The sequence below is a fragment of the Theobroma umbraticum genome, unplaced genomic scaffold (genome assembly GCF_002168275.2).
Source record: "Theobroma umbraticum cultivar Fairchild unplaced genomic scaffold, ASM216827v3 scaffold_146.0, whole genome shotgun sequence".
Taxonomy (NCBI): Eukaryota; Viridiplantae; Streptophyta; class Magnoliopsida; order Malvales; family Malvaceae; genus Theobroma; species Theobroma umbraticum.
In genome coordinates, this window is record NW_018397265.1 from 5,424,335 (window position 1) to 5,446,561 (window position 22,227).

The 22,227-nt window shown below is 32.6% G+C and overlaps 1 protein-coding gene and 1 pseudogene across 2 annotated transcripts in view; both read right to left on the bottom strand.

Moving 5' to 3' along the window:
• The window catches only part of LOC110422738 (21 kDa seed protein-like), a 76,883-nt pseudogene that overhangs the window by 40,281 nt on the left and 14,375 nt on the right, over positions 1-22,227 (bottom strand). The gene's annotated exons all lie outside the window — the stretch shown is intronic.
• On the bottom strand, positions 16,689-17,435 carry LOC110422637 (21 kDa seed protein). The gene has a single exon (XM_021436635.2). It carries the CDS (start codon positions 17,405-17,407, stop codon positions 16,742-16,744), a length of 666 nt encoding a protein of 221 aa, XP_021292310.1. The 5' UTR covers positions 17,408-17,435; the 3' UTR covers positions 16,689-16,741.

The following is a 22,227-nucleotide window of genomic DNA, read 5'->3' on the forward strand; positions in this document are numbered from 1 at the left end:
GCTCACATGTTGAGTAATGAGAGAAAGTTCATATTACGCAGAGAAAGGTATAATATATTTTTATTTTATTTTGAATCACGCGGAGAAATGTTTTTAGGGCTATTGTTATTCTTCATGTTTTTCATTTATGATTTTTGAGTATAAACCTACGCCTATTCCTTGTTCATATTGATATTCTTACTGTTTGAAATTGTTGAGTATAAACATGAAGGTGGTATTGTTGGAGTCAAAACGTGACCGAGCATGCGTGACTAGTTAATATGTATGCGTTATGACCCTTTGAAAGGAAATGGGTTTAGGGTTTAGATATTGTGTGACTAAGGGCTTGCTTACATGGTTGGCACCTTATGCATGACTAGATTTTGGTATGGGGTCACTTAGGGTGTGCATAATTGCATTAAGGTTTAATATTACGTGACTGGTTGATATTACGTGACTGATTGATAGGTCATTGCATGACAGCATGACTGGATTTTGGCTTGGGGTTAGAGTGTGTATGATTGCATTAGAGTTTAACATTGCATGACTAATTAATAGGTCTTTGCGTGACTTGTTGATAAGTCATTGCGTGACAACATGACTGGATTTAGGCATGGGGTTAGGGTGTGCGTGATTGCATTAGGGTTTAACATTGCATGATTGGTTGATAGATCATTGTGTGGCTGATTGACAGGTCATTGTGTGACAGCATGGCGTCACTTATGCTGTGCGTGATTGCATTAGGGTTTAACATTGTGTGATTGGTTGATAGGTCATTGCATGACAGCATGATTGGATTTAGGAATGGGGTTAAGGTGTGCGTGATTGCATTAAGATTTAACATTGCATGTTTGGTTGATAAGTCATTACGTAGCTTATTGAGAGGTCATTGTGTGACAGCATGACTGGATTTAGGCATGGCATCACTTATGCTGTGCATGATTGCATTAAGGTTTAACAGTGCATGACAGGTTGATAGGTTTTTGCGTGACAGCATGAATGGATTTAGGCATGGGGTTATGGTGTGCATGATTGTATTAGGATTTAACATTACGTGATTAATTGATAGGTTATTGTGTGACTACATGATTGGATTTAGGCATGGCGTCACTTATGCTGTGTGTGATTGTATTAAGGTTTAACATTACATGACTGGTTGATAGGTCTTTACGTGACTTGTTGATAGGTGAGTGAATATTGTTCAGGCATGGTGTCACTTAGTGTGTGCGTGATTCGATTAGTTGTTCTTAGCATTGCATGACTTGTTTATAAATCATTGTGTGATTTAATGGTAGTAATTGTGTGACTTATTAATAGGGCATTGAGTGATTGTTTTTGTATAAAATTGCGTGAGTGTCATAACTCTATGAAATTTATCTGTATGGCAATGCATGATCAACATTTTTTTAGGTCAACTATAATGCTTTAATATATATATGTCTATTTACTTAATAATCCATGCTCGACAATTGCATTAATTATTCTATTTCAAGGTTGCTTAAAAACAACTAAAATTATTGTGAAGGTCATTTTTTTAGTAAGCTTTTAAGGAGGGCTATTTCTCAAAAATTCCTCTTTTTTTTTTAATCTATAATGATGGTATTAACTAAAATGGGAATGTTATATGTTTTATGTTATAGATGGCTAGCATAGGAACAGAGTAGGATAATGTGGAATCTTTGCTTTGTGTGCCAAGGCACTGGTGGGGGTTCAACGCTAACATTAACATCCACTGTAAGTGGTCACATTTGCATGTGATACGTGAGATGTTGTGCAAAGTGAATGAGTTAGAAGCCCTGAAGAAAATATGCTTTGGGCATATGATGGATGTTGAATTATAGAAGAATTTATTCTATGCCATTCTCATGCACAACCTAATGCTGCGCAGAATTAATGAACCCGACACCATCAAGGGTGAGTTATGGTTTGCCATAGGCAAAACGAAGGCCTAGTTTTCGAAGACGTAGTTATGCTCAGTGACAGGATTGAAGTTTGGTGCCCTACCGACCCTGAATATCAATCCCTACGAGGCTGTCCTTAGAGGAATTCATCAGCGATATTGGGGACTAAAGAACGAGATCCAATAAGTTTTACAAACATTCAAGGGAGGACAATTTTAGCAAGAGGGAGATACAACTAAGATGGCCCCCGCTTTTATTGTGAATAATGTTTTATTCGGTTAAGACTACAAACGACCAGTGATTCCATGGTTGTTGTTGCTAGTTGAGAACATTGACAACTAGAATGCGTTCCCATGGGGTGCATATGTTTGGAGTCTAACCGTCGATTACTTGATGAGGAGTTTCGAACCTTCAATGGTGGGAGTAGCAGAAAAGAAACGTTACCACATATACGAATTTATATGGGTGTTTTAGGTAGTGTGCCATACCCTAATGTTTATCATTATTCTTTTCATGTAAGATTTTATGAGGTGAGTAAAAAATGTTTCACAATAGATAGGTAATTTTGAGTGTTGGAAGCAATTCTTGAAATTTGAAGCTTCTTTGGAAAGCAGCGTCAGTCTGGACAGGTTTGTCCAAGAATGTTGAAATGGTAGTGTGATGAGAGGCATATAGGCTTCCACACCAATATTGCAAGTTTAGAGAGAGAAGGCAAGGTGAGTAAAGAAACCATATTTCTTTATTTTATTAAATTTAATATTTTTTGTCATAGGGTCTTAAGGGTTAAACCTAATGGCAATATACGTTTTAGTGTAGTTGTGCACAGTCAAAACATTAGAGCCAATTGCGAAAGAGATGTTGATCACATATTAGGTCTATATTAAAGTCAATATCTCCGAAGGGCAACAATACGTTTCATTATGGAAGTTGAAAGGTTGATCAAAATTCACTTCCCAGCAAAGGAGGAAGATAATGGACCATAAATAAAAAAGTACGATAAGATGAGACGTTAAGTGAAGATGCTCCATGGATGAGGAGGTCTATTCCCAATTCGCTGCTGCTGAAGCCCCAGGTGCTGCCGAGGCACTTGATTCTCCTCTTGCAGCTCTTCATGTTGCTTCTTCTGCTGCTCCTCATGCTACTACTCTTGCTGTAATTACTGTGACTCCTCACGTTGCTCGTCCTTCTACTTCTGCTGCTGCCATTCATGCTCAAGCATGCAACCCGTCATTGCATCTTCAATTGACTACGAGCTTTAAGTGAGAGATGCAACAGATGCAGACACAGTGGAAGAAAGACCCACAATCAATACGAATGGAGATGCAGATGGACATGCAAGTGTAGATGCAGTCATTACGAACGGAGGTTGACCGAGACATGTATATGCATATGCATGCAATGTAGTTGGAGATCTAGCGGGCAATGCAATTTGGGATCCAACGAGCAATGCAGTTGCAAATTGAATACTACATCTGCATATCCAACAGTCACTGTAAGGGCTGGAGGATTGAATTATCGATCAGCTGATTGACCGTTATGAGGTATGAGCTTTTATCTTTTGTCATTACATGAGTTATAACATGTAGAATGTATGCACTATTCTAATGTGTTTAACTTTTTCAACAATTTAAAATCAATCGATGGGTGAAAGGATGGTGCCCGCAATAAATAGGGCAGCAATACTGGGGTTGATCTTGACGATGTAAGTGGCATAAATCAATCAACTGCATTGACTCCAACCTCACCTCTCGCTGCCCCAATTGAAAATCATCCTGCGAGTAGTCCAACTATAACTTTCTCACATCCTGCTCCTATCCCATCTTCATTAAAGGTTCCCAGCATTGTCAACGCACACCTTCTCTTGAGGCTCCACTTCTATCTCAGGTCAAAGAGGCACCTCACCTTGCGAATAGTCTAACTATAACTTTTTTGTGTCCTACTCATGTCCCAACTCCACCAGAGGCCTCCCCACATGGTGAGATCAGACATTCTCTTGAGGCTTCACCTCCACCTCAAGTTAAAGATGCACGTGTGAGCTTAGCTAGCAAATACCTTTGAAGCCCATACGTTAACCCGTTATTAGTCCAACGCTAAGCGAAAGATGATTAGAAGGATAGATTCGAGTCCTTCATGAAAAACGAGCAAGCCAAGTAAAATGATAACAATACACAATATTAAGTTTAACAGTTCTAGGGTATTTTTTCCATAAACCTTTTAACTTGGGTATTATAAATATGCAGAGTTAACATTCTGGGCATTGAAGGACAAGAGGGCCCTAAATTTTTTTGACGATTGAAGATGTCAACTAAGTTATTAGACAACCAACACATTGACGCATGCATTAACGTTATGTGTAAGCGGATATGCAAACACCATCCACAACTTTACAAATAGAGGATATGCATCGTTAATAGCTACTTCTATGTAAGTACATTATATTTTAATGAGTTGTAATTATTCAAATATATGAGGTGTGTATTAGTTAATGGCATTTAACTATTATGCATAACATAATTGACAGCTCATTTTGCTAGGTCTGAGCCAAGAAATGAAGCCTCTGCTGACTGATAAGACATTGAAGAAGACTAAGGCAGTATTGCCAGACCATGTGCTTGAGTATGCGATAGGTGGGAGTCCTTTGTGGGGTTTACCATGGCACAAGGTTGACTTAATTCTCGTACCATGCTTTTTCGACAGCCATTGGGTGGTAGTGCACATCAACTTGATAAATTAGAGTATGACGTTAATCGACTCGTTGTACAGTCGAACAGATGCAATGAAGTTCGGCTTGCATGATAAGTATATGAGTCCATTAACAACAATGTTTCCCATTATATGCCACCAGGTCAAGTACTTTGTCACATTATGTCGTCAAAAGCGATCTTTGACGTGGATGAGGTATAAGTTAAATATAAAAACCTCGATACAGCAAGATTCATACAGTTACAGGGATTAGGTTGTTGCCTTGTTGCAGCGGTTGATCAGTTTAGAGGATCATACCTTGAAGGCAAACGCCATAGACAGAATTCGAAAAAATTTTACCTTTGAGATTTTTGCAAATAGCGTGACTTGTTAATATTTTTAATTTGTTTATATTTTTTCAATATGTAAATAACATTGTTCTATATCATCTTTAAATTATTCTTTGGTGTATCATTTACAAAATATTCTTTTTTGTATCATTTAACAAAGAGAAAAGCAATAAGAACAGTTTGGTATTCATTGATGTGAAAAGCATACGGGTCCAATAACAGCATTGTTTTTTTCTTATTCATATCTTAAATTTTGTTAGTATTTTACGTAATTTACATGCCAGAGTTTTTGAGTTTGCATATGCCAACCACTTGACTTTATAGCCTATATGACATGTTGAATTGCATTGCATGACATAGGCATGTAATCAATCGATATTGAATTATGTGAATGCTGGATATGGAATCGTGTGACCAGTTGATATTAAATCGTGTGAGTATTTTATATGGATTCATGCGACTACTAAATTTGAAATTAAGTAACTAGTTAATATGGAATCGCATGCCTAATTGATTTGGAATTACATGAGTAGTTAAGATTTAAAATCGTGTGACTAGTTGATATTGAATAACGTGAGTCGTAAATATGGATTGGCGTTACTAGTTATTATGGAATCACGTGAGTAATAAATATAGAAATGTATTACTTGTTATTATGAAATCGCGTGACTAGTTGATATTATAGAATCACATGAGTAGTAAATATGGAGTTGCATCATTAGTTATTATGGAATCACGTGAGTAGTTATTATGGAATCGCGTGACTCTTTGATATGGGACTGTGTAACTCACTTATTGTGTGTCATGTTCTTTGAAACAAGGTAAGCCAATTATGATGGACAATATCAAACCATAACCCAACCCCAAGCACTATCATAACATAATATTCAGTTGAATACCCTAAACCCTTAACCAGAAGTATGAGTGAACACATGAAAGTTAAACCACATGTTGAGCGAATTAAAAAATATATATACCGCAAATTGTTTAGCGAACAAATTATAGTATCCATAATCCAATTAATTCACAGCTCACAAAATATAAATCTTCATCTGCTATGCTTGACTCAGCCAAAACCAATGACAGCCATAATGTGCATGCATATTAAATATATTGTGCTTTTATTGAATTGTTTAAAAAGATAAACAAATTTTAAAAGAGTACAACGCATTTGATGATCCCACAATATTATCTTAAGAGGCATATAGGTTGATGCTGGCTATTGTTAAACGTCTGAATATCATCTCCAAACTCTGTCAAACTCAAGTTCAAATAGTATTATTCAATGCAAATGCCAATGGTCAGTTGGAAACAATCCCTAACAATTGACGTCTGAAGGGCCACTATCTTCAGGTACGACACCCATAACATTCTCAGAGTTTCTAGTTAGCATTAGACAATTGTTTTATGTGTGCCCAAGTTGTCTGCAAATTGAACATGCCTTGGGTCGTCATCATCGTTGAGCCATTAGCTGAGTAAATGATGTTTCTTAGTTTGTCGATGGACCAACAAATGGAGTTCAAAAATTTTGTCTATTATGACCATAGCTCTTGCATTGTGAACATCTACATCATCAACTGCTTTCCCTAGTTGATGGAATCTTTTTCCTCCTAGGTCTTCCTATTTGACATTGCCAAGTTGGTGGCAAAACGACAATTTGTTGAATGTCATGAAGGATGTCCCATTCACTGGGATGCCCAACTGGGTGAATGGAATCGCATAACACTCCACCCAAGACCAAGTCTTCTAATAGTCTGAGTAAAATTTAATGGCTGCACGTTTGCACTTACTACCAAAGCAATGAAATCACAGTTGGTGAACAATGTAAAAATTCAATTCATTATGCACAAAATAAGAAATCATGATTATTCATACCTTGTTACTGCCATGGCATGTGTGTAGGGGAGTAGATCGATCTGGAACTCACTACATGAACATATCTTGGTGGACAAGTATCTATGTCCTTACACCTACCTATAACTTGAAACTTCACCCAATTGATTGGTTGTATTGAAAAGTGACATGCTTCATTGAACCGTGTGTTAAACAGATCAGTAGCCTAAAGGCTGAAAGCATTGTCAAATTCAATGCCTCATTATGCCAATCATGGAACCAACATTAAGACATGCGTCTAATGCACTTGATCAAGACGGTTATTGGCATTTTTCTTGCATGCCTCAAGAAGGACTTAATAAACTCCACAATGTTGGATGTCATTAGCTTGTATCGCCTTACTAGTGATCGTGCACATGGCCATTTCTCAAGTCTTAATCTCATAAGATGGTCATAAGCAAGCTTGCAAAGCTATTTCAACTGATTCATATATTTGTTAAAATTGACGAGCTTATAGCAGTTGGCAGCCAAGGTGAAAATCACAACAACATCTTCTCGTTTGAACATGTTTTTAACATTTTTATCTAAATGGTAATTACATAGACCGTGATGCACGTCATTGTACACTTTCTCACTACATTCTTAATGCCAAGATGCTGATCGGAAATGAAAATTGCATTTTCAGGACAACCAATCGTATGACACAATTAGTTAAGAAACCACGACGAAGACTCTTCATCCTCCACGTGGCCACTACCAAATGCAACTGGATATATCTGCTCATTCGAATCTTTGCATACCACCACAAACAAAATACCCTTGAATCTCCCTTTCCAATGTGTGGCATCGATAGCAACTACAGGATGCATTACAGTGCTAAAACCCTGGATACATGACCCGAACATCCAGAAATAATATTTAAAGCATTGTTCCCTATTCGTAGTGACACCTGTGACAATATCGGGATTTTCACGTTCCAACATATGGAAATATGAGGGTAGGAGTTGGAATGACTCTTCCGAAATACCGAACTCAAGACTTTCTGCATACTTGTTCGCTTAACAAGCCTTACCATATAGGCATTGCAATCCCCACTTACGATTAATCTCTTCCATTATTTCCTTAGGCCTCAATGGGGTTATATAATTTCCTTACAGCTTGGTAGAGATAAGCTCACCAATTAACCTCGAGCTTGCAGTCAAGTACCCATATTGTAAACCATCAATAGTACACGTGTGTACCTTCTACAATGTTCAAAGTTGCCAATATTCTCCCTTAGGCAACTTTGCTACACGTAAAGCAAACTTGCGTGTCTTCTCCTTACAACCAACCTCAATACGAGCATGACATAACTTTTTAACTCTAATCTTAAAATGATCTTTTAGTACCAACATGCTCAAAGCTCATTACAATTCAGCCTTCGATGGAAACACTTTTTTATGATATAAGTGATCGTCCATTGATTTGGATTCCTCACTCGTAACTATTTGGAAAGATATCATATATATCCCAAGAATAATCCATTAATGAGATACCCTTGTATCTACCTTTTTCTTGATCACTATCATCAGGTGAATGAATGCCATTCTCTGGTGTGATGGCATTGTCGTAAATAGGGTCGATTCCCTCAACATCTTCTAATTGAACAGTTGTGGAATGGTCGTCGCACTAAACCTCTTCTAACACAACAGTTGTGGCATGTCCTGTTCTGCCATCTACATGATTGCAACCCGAAATGTTGTTGTGCTCACCCTTATTGTCCTCTGAATAATCATCATTTTTGCTAACGTAATCATCTTCACAGTCATCATGCAACTCATTGTTCTAATCCGCCATATCGTCCTCTTCAACATCATCTTCAATCTGATCAGATGCATCGTCATCACTCACAACTATCACAATGTCGTTTGCAAATGACAATGGACCCACTACATTTTTGAGCGATGGTTGCGTTTGTTGCAAAGTATCAAGTATTTCATTCAACGCACATTCTGATAGGAATTGTGCAAACATCATTTGCAAACACCTCATGTATGTGTTGGGCTACTCAAACTCAAGAGGATACGTCAAACGTGATTGGCATGGTTGTTTGCTAGGAAATGCATACTGTGGCATGTCAGAATAATTAACATTCTGTTGTAGGTGATTACTATGTTGGATACCATGTTCATGTGGAATATCATTTGCATTTTATTCCTTAACTATCACAAACACAACAATTGCCTTCTCATCTCGCAAAATACTTGCTACATCTTCATCATCCCTGATAATTGAGAGCGAAACCCCTATGGCATGACTAAGCGATGCATGTAACTCGATTTTATTATTATGTGAGTTGACCCCAACAATCTCTTCAACCGGCTTCACTAAGCCCAAAAATGACAAATCACTCCTAACACCTTTCACTTGTGTCTCACCACCCTTGGAAGTATCATCGACCCAATGACCACTGTATGCAATCATAAGCTTCACATTTGACAGGCCACTGAAATTTAATAGAAAATAAATGTCACAATCAGTCAATTAATCAAAACTTGCCTCTCAATGCATAAAAACTACTTATGCAATGCCTAAGTCATGGAATAACATAAAGTCAGTCTCACAATGTCTAATACATATTTATGCAATGCTTAAAAACTAGAGAACAAAAGCCTCAAAACAAGAGATGAATTACACAAGTCATGCACCACCAGTCTCGCAATACCTAATAATAAGTCACTCAATACTTAATATCCACTTACATTATGCCAACATAACTAGTCACGTACTGGCCTAATGTCAGGCAATACATAACAACAGATCACGCAATATATAAAAATCAGTCACACAATACTTAAAAACTAGTGAACAAAAACCTCAAAGTAAGAGATGAATGACACAAGTCATACACCCCCAGTTTTGCAATACCTAATAATAAGTCACTTAATGCTTAATATCCACTCACATTATGCCAATATAACCAGTCACGTACTAGCCCAGTGTCACGTAATACATAATAATAGGTCACGCAATATATAAAAATCAGTCACGTAATGCCTAAAAACTAGTGAACAAAAACCTCAAACAAGAGATGAATTACAAAAGTCACGCACCACCAGCCTTACAATATCTAATAATAAGTCACTTGATGCCTAATATCAACTCACATTATGCTAACATAACCGGTTACGTACTAGACCAACGTTACGCAATACATAACAACAAGTCACGATATACATACAAACTAGTCACGTAATGTTTCAACAGAAGATATGCATTGCACAATTCATGCAGCACCTATATCCTAGTCTCGCAATACATAATAATAGGTCGCGCAATGCCTAATATCCACTCACGTTTGTTTCTCTTATATTAATAGAAAATTAAGAAATTAGGATAAGTAACCATGTTATTCAGCATAATATAAATTAAACCAACAAAATATTTGATCAATCAATATTTTTATTTTATTCATTAGCCAAAATAAAAGCAAATGATACCAAAAGAAATATGAAGCATAGTTCATTTCTTCCAAATCTCATATACTATTTCATAAATTTCAGCTAGAATCTTGTTATTGCCCAGAATTTTTGTCTCCAGAACTTTTGGCCTAACCATCAAGTTATCCATCAACCCACGCCTGTCTTTCTCCATTTTCTCAACTTTGTCCATCAACTTGACTAGATTTGGTGCAACGTTGTCAAGGATATCCTCTTCAATAACAACCCCTTTCCTACTTTAAACTCTAGAACATTTAGATGCCATTAGAATTTAAAGATTTTCATTCAGTGATTTTGATTAAAATGGATAATGGTTCCCTTTATTTATAAGCATGAATGTGGACTCTTGGTAGGGTGTTCAATGGTTTTAGGCTTATTTTCTGATGCATGGTTAGTTCGTAAATCAATGCATTAAGTGCTTTAAAGAGAAATTTAGCGTTCTGTGTCAGTCGAATCTGGATAGTTTTCTACACCGATATAAGTGGAATTAAGAGGGTTGAATTGGTTATTAAGCATTCTTAATTCTCTTCTAATACAAAATTTGTTATTAAGGAGGTTAAATCAATAAACAATCAGCTTCAGCATTAGGTAGATAAAACAATGCAATTACTATAAATAAGTCACATAGTGCCTACAAACAAGTCACGCAATGCACAACTAATGCAATTCCTATAGTCTACTATCGCATTACCTCCTATCTAGTCCCAAATTGTTTAATATTCAGTTACGTAATGTCAAATAAAGAAGTTATGATTCTTAATATACAGTCACACACCTTAATACCCAGTGATGTAATGCCTATCAAATATTCATGTATCACCTAAATATTTATTAATTTCGCTACTCTTAGTCAGATTTAAGTTTCCAAACTCATATTATTTACCCATCAACTTTTGCGTTCTATGAATATAAAAAAATAAATCTAAGAACCCATACTTGAATGTCATTTATGCACTTTGAGATGGTGAGAAATTTGGATAACGATATAGACCTCGATGGCATTGGAGAGCTAGACAGCGAGATATATACCCTGATGGTATTGGAGAGCTAGATGGATAGATAGCTAAATCGAGATTTAATTTTGAAATTTTTATCTGAATGACGAGAGAAGATAAAGAAATCGGGATCACTTAATTTCGATTAAATAGTTTAAAAGGTATTCTTATAAAGTGATACGATAAATTATTTAAAAATAGTTAAAATTATAATAAAGGTCATTTTTAAATGATTTTATTACGAAAATTATTTTTGATAATTTTTTCTATATTCTATTTGAAATGAGTGGGGTAATTATTTTATGCATTTGATATACAATCTAAGCAAATTGTTACAACCAATCAATTAATTTTGGCAAGTAATGCCAAGCCTCCCTATTGTTAACTAGAGCTGTTAATATGGGCTGACCCGGCCCATCCCGACCCCAGCCCTTATGGGCTGAAAAAATATGAGTTGGGCCAGGTCAGCCCATTTTTTATATGGACCATCAAAACCTCAACTTAGCCCACCCCTTGTTAGTCCATGGGTTAGGTTGGACCAGCCTATTTTTAGTTTTTTCAAAAAAAAAATTAGTTTTTATAATTCTACCTAACAAATTTTTTATTAATAAATTTGTTTTATGATTTAATTCATAAATTGAATAATAAAAACATATTACAAATAAACAAATTACACCAAATATAAAAACATAAATAAATTACATAATAAAGTTTAAATCTTTAATACAAACTACTATCTCATTAACATAAGTATATAACCAAATAATAAAAATTTCAAGACTTATTTATATCCTTCTCAATCTTCATTCTCAAGTAAAACATTTAAATCTTGTTTAGACAGTAATGATGTCTCAATGTCTGAATTATTATTAATTTATCATCTAATATTCATTACCATAAAAGAAAAAGAGATAATAAATTTTAATCTAAATTAAAAATTTTAATTTAACAAGTGAAAATTAAAGACATTGAAATATATAAAATAAATAATATTATTGATAACTAAATTATTAATTTTATATAATTAAATATATAAAATTATTAAATTAATTAAAATTATTTTTTTCTGACCTATTGAATTAGCCCTACCCTAGCCTACATCAGCCCACTGATTTGGTGGGCTGACCCATTTAGGCTTAATTTTAATATAGACCAAAATATTTCAACTCAACTCATTTCATATTTAATAAAAAATAAATCGACTTTATGGGTTAGACCCATTCTGACAGGTCTATTATTAACCATAGCACTGCTAGCTATGATCCATTTGTAATATATTATTTGGTTTTTTTTTTTTTTGTCCTCTTATCTGTAACATAACATACGTGCCAGGTGATATAAGATCTTGTCATCATGGGTCTTGTAAAGTTCCTCAATAAATGCACAACGATTAAGATAAAGCGTATGGACAAAAAACAATGTCGGTATTGTTTATAATTTATTAATTTTGTGAGAATGGACAGCAGACATAAATGATCAACAAAGTAAAATGATTTATTCTTGTAATTGGTTTATACATATATAATCAAAAAGGAAAATTTATGAGGAATTATAATTCATTTTATCAATGTTTTTGTTCTAATTTGGTATAAATTTTTAGAACTTAAAAAAAAGGAAAAATATTTTTTATTAAATGCTATAAAAAGATTTTCTTTGATTAATATTTTTATTACTTGCTATTTACTTTTTAGTTTTGAAAAAAATTTATAAAATAAAAACAAAAGGTCAACAACTATACAATAATTAAATTAAAATGTATGAATACTTAAAATGTAACACAAATTATAACTTAATTAACTAGTCTATTAAAATTAAAATCATGTGTTTTATCACCTAAAGGAATTATATATATATATATATATATATATATATATATTCAAGATCATTTCATTGGTTTCTCTATAAGTTGGGATGAGTCTATCCTATCCCTTGTGGGTATGTAACAATTTTTTAAAAAATGAAAAATATATATTACACTTTTTTTAAAAAAATGTATATATATTTTTTATTATCTAAAGATAAATTTATTTATTTTTTATTTTAATAAATAAATAAATAAATCCTTAACGATGCGGCAACGCACATATCACTAAAATGTTTTCTTGCTTTGTTACTAAAGTCATTTGTGTGCATATAATTGGAATAATTTCTTTTCACCTTTGTATCTATCAACCTATCACATCAATAATGTTCGACTAAATTTTCTTTGTCTTTTTTCCCTATCCTCAATAAATATTTAAATTATTTTTTATTATACAATGTTTAATATATTATTATTTAATCATAAATATTATTTTTTAAATATAAAATGATAAAAATTCTAAATTTTTTAAAAATTAAAAATATTTTATTTTTAGAGTTTTTAATTTTTAAATTTCTTATTTAATGAATTTATATGATTTAATTCACTAATATTATATAGAATTTATATATGCCAATACAGAAAAGATAAACCCAATTATTAAACTTGTTAATAGATCAATAAATACCAGTCATGTTATAAAGATTACAATAACAAGACTTTCAAACAAATTAAAACATCATTTAAAATAGTTGATCATAATTAAGAAACAGTCATGTTATAAAGATTATTGTCTTCTTTGTTGATTCGTTTTTTCTTATCGATAAAGGAGAAACAGATGCCTTAGCACTATTGGTTTTATTTCTCAACAATAGTGCGACTTCTTTATTTGAGATGCCTTGTTACTATCAATACTTTATTTTTGAATATAAAATAATTAAGAAGACAAAACAAAGTTTGGTAGATAAATCAAAGGCTGCATATTATCACGTGGAAACATTTAAATGAAATGAAAATACTGTGTCTCACTCGTTGGTTTCCATAGGTACATCATGAATCAACAAATACGACATAGAGTTTTTCTTTTCCAATAATGCGAAAAATTCTAAACTTATCTTTGAAACAATTAATCGGTTCCACAATTTATATTTAAAAAATTTCAATTTAGTTATATCTGTAATCTATAATTTATATAATTTACACTTAGCCTCATAACAATAAGATTCAATAGGCTTAGGAATATAACAAAATGATGCTTCTAGGTTGAAAAAACAGTCCAGAAATTGAGCCAAAATTTCCTGAAGATCCCATTAAAAATGGGCAGTTTAGGTTTCATATTTTAGCGATTGAAAAGTTTAGGCATTAGTTCTTGAATTTAAATCGAACAACCTTGTCATTTAAAATTTAAATTTAATGATACTTATAATTATAATCTAACTTTATACAAATGTAATTTATCACTTTTATATACTTTCTAATAATAAAATAGGGTAAACTTCTCATTCACTACTTGTGATATAGCTTTTTCGTACATAACACCTTGAGATTACTATTTTTCCATATAAAATTTTATGTTTTAGTTCTATTCCCAAAGGGATAACAATGTTAAAATTTCAATTAATTTTTTATAACCAGACAATAATAATTTTTGTTTTAATTTTTTTATTTTATTTATTTAATTAAAACAATTTTCAACAAAAAATTATTCATTTGCATCATAGTTGGTCTAAGAATGACATCATATAAAGAGAAGAAATGGTTTCCTTTTGTTCTTATCAATATTTTCAGTTTCATTATTTTAAGTCCCATAAAGAATACAATTCATGCAAATATTCCACAATTTTGACAAAGTTTGTATTCTACTTCTAACTCCAAATCTCTCTGCATTTTCCTTCTCCTTCAACATACACAGGAAATAGAACAGAGTAGGCAAGAATGGAGGGGCACACGAGAAGAATGCGTCCCTATATAAATAATTCTGTAGTTTTTTTTTTCTTTTTCGGCTTATTCATCAAGGAACTGAATAGTAGTACTAAGAGGAATTTTAACTTGGCATTGGCTTGTTCTCGAAAAATGATCTGAAAAGGATAAAGCCTTGACAGGGCCAATGGTGTGAAACCTCATGACCTGCTCCAGTTACTGTTACCAATGCCGGCCCTTTATATTTTATTATAAAAATGAATTAAATGAACAGAAAAAATGAAAGAGGGAAATTTGAAAACAAAAATAAAGATTAAATCTTTTGAACCTGCTTCGAATTTAAAGATGAAAACACTTTCTTTCCTACTACCCTTTTTGGAAATACAACTAAAACACAAAGTTTTATATTAAAAAAAAAAAACTAACCTCAAGATGCTACGTGGATATTATTGCATGCATCCTCAATACAAATGTCTTTTGTACTATTATATGTTGCTTCTTGTACTGGTATTAATGTAAGCTCATTGTGCTGTCTTGGTGTCACATACGTGTTACCTTGCATGCATTGTGGTAACCATATGCTCGACACTTTTTAATATTATGAACAAGTGTAATGAATGTGACAGCAGTATATAATCTTGTAATCAAGCATATGAATATAGATAGCCTTTGGTATCACTGTTTTCTTCATTTCTCTTTCATCTCTGTTCTTAACATTTTAAAACAGAAACATTCATGAGTTTCTAAGCGAGTCCTTCGCGCTTGTTTCTATCAAAAAGATCATCACAAAAGATGTTTGTGGAGTTTACTTAATAAAATATTATCATAAAGTTGATATTTAATTAAATTAGTTTTTAGATAAGTTGCAATATAATTGATTTTTTTTTTTGAATTATCAATGTTAACGGGAAAACCTGAGATGGTATGGAGATATTCGCTCACATCAGAATGAGATTGGTCTTTTGGATACATGCTTGCGAGGGAATTGGATCTATATATCGATGAAGTTGGATGGTGGATGGAGCCATGCAACATGAGCTTCAGACGTTCCCCTCTTCATACAAGGCTTAATGTCTCATGGCACCTCCCTTCCCTTAAAGGAGAACATAAATTTAACGTTTATGCCTGCTACGTCTATCTGCTCTATTTTGTTGTGGTTGCCCACAAAGGGCGATGAAGTTGAAGGTTCTGTTAAAGGTTCCCTTTTATTGTGCTGCTTCAGGAGTGTTTTTCGTTCTTCAGCGGGGGTCCTTCTTGGACGGCCGAGCTTATGATCATTATGCTTGATCATGTCTGGCCTTGCCAGTTTATGTACTGATTTTTTGATGATTAATGGAATGAATTTATCTTTATCGAGCAAATATATATTATATTAGTTCATAATTATGATGAGAAGTACTGTTTATATTCGCTTAAATTTACATGTAAAGTTGAATTTAATTTTTTTTAATGAAGACCCCTGAGAAAAACATTTGTACAAAAAAACATGAAAAAAAGTTCATTGTGAGCAATTTTCTCTTGTTGGTTGCATCGTATGGAAGACGTCAGAGCAATATTAAAATAATGGTAATAAAAGAGGCAAGAGGCAAATTATTTATTCATAAAGCCGGAAGACTACACAGCTGGGCTGTGAAGACACACCCTTTGAGCACCTCCACCTCACACAAGACACTGATTACATAGGCATAGCATTACATTACCGGCTTCTGGGGAACCACATACTTACCTTTTATTTAGTGGAAAGTAACGACCGGCTAGTAGTGCTACTTTGGACGTCCACGATCGTACATGAAACTTAAAATTAATGCTTCGCCTTAACAACTTGTTTTATTGTGTTGCTTGCTTTCTTAAATACCCATGGCCATCCATTGTCACTGAGAGCCAAACGTATTTGTCCATCATCATCTGAATGTTTTCCAATATCGCTGCATAAAGGTGCGCATGAATCACAGACAGAAGGACAGAACCTAAATTTGTAACCTAGTGCTCCGGCCGACTCAATCTTAAACCAACTGGTCAAAGTTCTAGCACCAGGTTCACCTTTAACCCCATCAGTTGTCACCCACCATTTGCCTGCCGAGTTGTCATAATCGTCAAGCTTCCATACAGTTGACGTCGAGCAGAGTCTGTCTCTGATGGGAACGAACTCTATGTTTAGATCAGTAGATACACGGACAACATCATCTTCGCTATCCGCATTTGAAAAGATCACAGGAGTACCATCGTCAAGGTCGGATCGTCTTTGAACAACAATTTCTGGGCAGCTTTGGTCTGAAGCCCTTCCTAGCGCTAGCCCGCCACCCCCAGCACCCCATATTGCTGACACGACGTAATATTCAACCCCAGTTTGGAGCTCATCACCATCAAGGTCAAGCACAGCAGAGTTTGCAGCGTTGGCTACCCCAAAGAAATATGATTTTGATGTGAAGGCGAAGAGGAGTAAAACTACGGCTGTTGCTGTCTTCATGGTAAAGTGATATGTTGCTGGATATGTGTTGATTTGGATGCCGGTTGCTTGCTTTGATACTTCAATTTATAGAGGTTGGAAGCCATGCATCATCGTTTAATATTCATAACTCATCCCAAGGTTGGGCCACCTTTTTTTCTTTTTTCTAAAGTTAGGACCAAAATAGAGTTATTTCAATATCTTATTTTCCAATTTAAGCCCATCTTAGTATAAAATCACTTTTATTCTCAATACAAACAAAATTACCCTATACTGCATTTAATTCTATGAATAAGTAATAAACCAAGACCAAATTCGTGCAAATGTTAAAATAAAATTTATTAAGTGAGCTTGTGGTTGTTGAAACTTGAATTTGTGATAATGGGACAGCATACTCACAGTTTTTTAAGCTGGGAGAACTAAGATAAATATGAACATATTAATTTAAGGTACAATGATAAAAGTAGATTTTATCACTTGCATTTTCATTTTAAAAGATATCTTAATTTTAACTGATTAGTACATGTTTTATTTACTTCATATAATTTTCACACATAAATTCCTTTTAATTTACATCTAAGTTAAAATGTTGTAGATATTTTTAATTAAAATTTATTTTTACGACAAAAACAATGTGATAGAATCAAAGTGGGGCGAACGACCCATGTCGAGCCTCCGTACTTTTACCTTTAGTGTCATGAATTACGTCTTTTTGTATGAGTATGTGATAGTCCGTGCAACACTTAATGGACATTTTCACGCAAGTCAATTAATATTCGGTTATATTTGATCTAACATAAAAAATAACAATAAATCAAATTAAGAAAATCAGTCTCAAAATTAAAAAGTATACCGAACATCATATATGTAACCACTTAGTCAAACTCCATTGTCGGGCCATATGAGTAACTTTAGATAATTCGTTACAAATAATTTTTTTATCAATAAAGCAATCAAACAATCCACCAATTACTCACCTCTTATAAAAAGTTTATGAGATTTTATAAGTATTTTACTAATAATCACTATAACGTTTAAAATAAAAACATTCTTTTCTTAAAAAATCTTTCTTTTAAAAATTTAACAAATATTTTTAAAAATACCATCAATAATTATTACATTATTTAAAAAAGAAATATTTCTCTTATAAATATAAAATACTCAATCTCATAAATACTTTATTCTATCATGATATGATATAAAGTTGACTCATCACACCTAGCGTTGCTAGCTATTCTCCATGTGTGATATTATTTAATTTTTTGTCTTCACGAGAAGAATTATTTTCTGGCAGGTAATACAAGGTCTTGTCAACTTCCTCAATAAATGCACAACAATTAAAATGCAAGATGAGAATCAAACATATGGATAAAAAACAAAAAATGTATGGACAAATATCAATGTCGGTATTAATTTTGTTCTAATTTATTAATTATGTGAGAATGCACAACAGACATAATTGATCAACAAAGTAAAATGATTTATTATTGTAATCGATTTATACAATATATAATTAAAAAGTTAAATTTACGAGAAATTATTATTTATTTATTAATTTTTTGTTCTAATTTAGTATAAATTTTAAAGATGTAAGAAAAAGAAAAAAATAGTTTTCATTAAATGCTCTAAAAAGATTTTGTTTGATTAATTATTTTTATTACTTGTTATTTATTTTTTAGTTTTGAAAAAATTTTACAAAATAAAAACAAAAAGGTCAACAACTATATAATAATTAAATTAAAATATATGAATACTTAAAATTGAACAAAAATTATAACTTAATTAATTAGTCTATATAAAATTAAAATAATGTATTTATCATCTAAAGGAATTATATATATATTTTTAATCATCCAAAGATAAATCCATTTTTATCTTTTTACTTTAAAACATAAATAAATAAATAATAAAGATGTGGATAACTTAAATCTTTTATCCATATCGACGCGGCAACACGTGTATCACTGAAATATTTGTCTGGTTACTCAAGTCGTCAGACTCATGATACAGATGTTCACGATATAATCGACGCTTCATATCTACCAACCTATCACATCAACAATGTTTGAAACAAATTTTCTTTGTACTTCTTCCTCATCCTGGTTCGATGCACTGTCGGTTTATAGAATATCGTGATTATTATATTTATGAAGGGTTTATATTTATCTTTTTATTATATAATATATAATATATTGTCATAAAATTTTATTTTATAAATGGCAAAAGATAAGAATTTTTGAAAAATTTTTAAAATAAAAATTTTTAAATTTATAAATATTTTATTTTTAGAGTTCTCAACTTTTCAATTTATTTATTAATGAAGTGATATAATTTAATTAACTGATAATATATAGAATTCATATATAACATTGCATAAAAGATAACGCCAATTATAAAATATATTAATAGATCAATAAATACCGGTCATGTTATAAAGATTACAATAACAAGACTTTCAAACAAAGTAAAACATCATTGAAAATAATTGATCATAATACATCGGACAAACATCTAAACATGTATTTAAAACAAAATCATCCACTTAAGCAGCCACACCATAATTGTAATTAATGTTTTTGAATTTAATAAAATTAGTGCATTAAATTAAAAAACGATTTACTACGATGATATAAAAAGCAACATTAACTGGTACTTTTAGGCACCCATTAAATTCAAACTCTTCAACTGTTTCTTATATATAGTCTTCATTCCATTTTTCATGTACTACTAAAAGGACATGACAAACTTGAACAAATAAGTAAAAAAATATGTTCAATGATTCAAAGTTTGAATAAAAGAGATAGAAAACTACAAGAAACTTGATTTTTTTTATGATTATAGTTTACAAGAAAAAAAAAAGATTGCAAAATCTTAATGTATTAGTAGTGAGAAAAATAGTGACAATAAATGAAAAGAATGAAAATTTTATAGATAATAATTTTATGTCTCACTCGAATCACTATATATTTAAATTTTTTATTATTTATGAGAAGTTAATATATGAAAATCATGTCCGTGTCATGGAGTTTATAAGCATAACATGAGGTTACATTAAAAAAAATTAGGCAACATATCAAGAGTTGATAGATTTGATGACAAGATTTGGTACGTTAAAAAAAATCCACTCGTTTGGTATTAATTAAGTATAGATAATTCAAGTGGGCCAGAAAGCAGAACAGAAACAAAGATTTCTTAAAAATCATCCAGAAATTGAGAAGAAAAATCATCTAACTGCTTTGAAGGATTTTTTCACACGTGTAGGTATCAGCCTTTCACATCATTGTTGTAGCCTTGTTTTCTTCGTTACAGAAGAAACAGACGCCTTGGTGCCATTTGTTTTAGCTTTGAACAGCAGCATGACTTCTTTATTTGGGATGCCTTGCCACTTGTAGACACCATTGTTTTTTTTTTTACCATAATTATTTACTTTATTTTTATCATTTTATTTATTATTTGTCCAAATTTAATCAAATGTTTAAGTGCTTATTGGGTTTTTAAAGGTTCCCTAAAACTTTCTGAGAACAAGGTCCAGAAGGACCAAAACAAAAACAAAAGCATACAAGCCAAGATGTGCCTTCTGCTAGGAGTGGTTTTCATGTCCTGGCAAACGCCATCCGGCTAAAAATTGCTAGCTAGGGTAAAGATCCAACAGCTGCAGGGAGCCAAGAAGGGCATCCTTTACGAGTATAAAATGCTAAAAAAGGATTGGAAAAGAGGGAGAGACTCTAGGTCTTGGGCAGCCTTAGCAACCTTTTCTTTTTCTTCCGGCTTTCAAAAATACATTTTAGAAGAACCCTAGAAACCATTTTCTAAAGAGGAAGAACCCTAGAAACCTTTTGAAGAACTCTCAAAATAATTTTTTTTTATTAGAAAACTCGAGCTGTTTTAGAATAAAAAAAAAAAGAAAAGAAACCCCAAGATTTCTCTCTAACAATCGGTAGGATACCACAATCAACAAAAAAAAAATAAAAAAGCATAAAAAGCGCACCAAACAGAACAAGACTAGGGTTTCGTTTGGTTTCAGTAGAGAGAACGTAGAACAGCCGTGGGTAGAGAGAGAAAGTGGGAGGGGAAACCGATAGGAGAAGGAGAACAAGGGCTTTTATCGTTGGCGATATGGTTGGGGCAAAAAAGAGTTAAACGGCGTCGTTTCCGCCTTGAGGAGGAGCACCTCAAGCACCAAAACGGTGTGTTCCATTGCTGACGAGCATGAGGCCACCTGAGCAGCCATTTTGGGTTGCTATTGAGCGGGCTTGTAGTTGGTGGAACCCCAGTCCTTTGGTATGGTTTTGGAGCGTCTATTTGTTGGGCTTCGCTTGCTTAGTTTCATTTATTTTATACTTGTTTTGTGTTTATTTATTTAGTTTCTTTAGATCTTTTTCCATTAATATATGATGCAATTTTTTTGAAATACTTACTTATATAAAATGTTAAATGGTAAAATATATATAGGTATATAAAAAATAATAAATAAATTTGTAATTTCAATTCTAAGCAATATTTTGAATTAATTGATGCTATGAAAAGGAAAATTATAAGGATGATTCTCATAATAAAAGATATGGAGCATTTACATTAATAATAATAATAATAATAATAATAATAATAATAATAATAATAATAATAATAATAATTGTTATGAAAAAATAACTTTATAAGAACAAATAAAAATAACTTGAAAGAATACTTAAAAAGAAGAAAGAAAGTATTTAGGGGGGGAGAAGAAATCTTATTGAAGTGTGTATACAAATAAACTAAGGAGGGCCTATTTATAGGCAAATAACCCATTTACAAGATGAGTATAACACTCAGAAATAAGATGGATTATATCTTAATCTAAT

Bases quoted from the DNA above. Each gene is read 5' to 3' on its own strand.
- LOC110422637 (XM_021436635.2), bottom strand. From the start codon at position 17,407: ATGAAGACAGCAACAGCCGTAGTTTTACTCCTCTTCGCCTTCACATCA.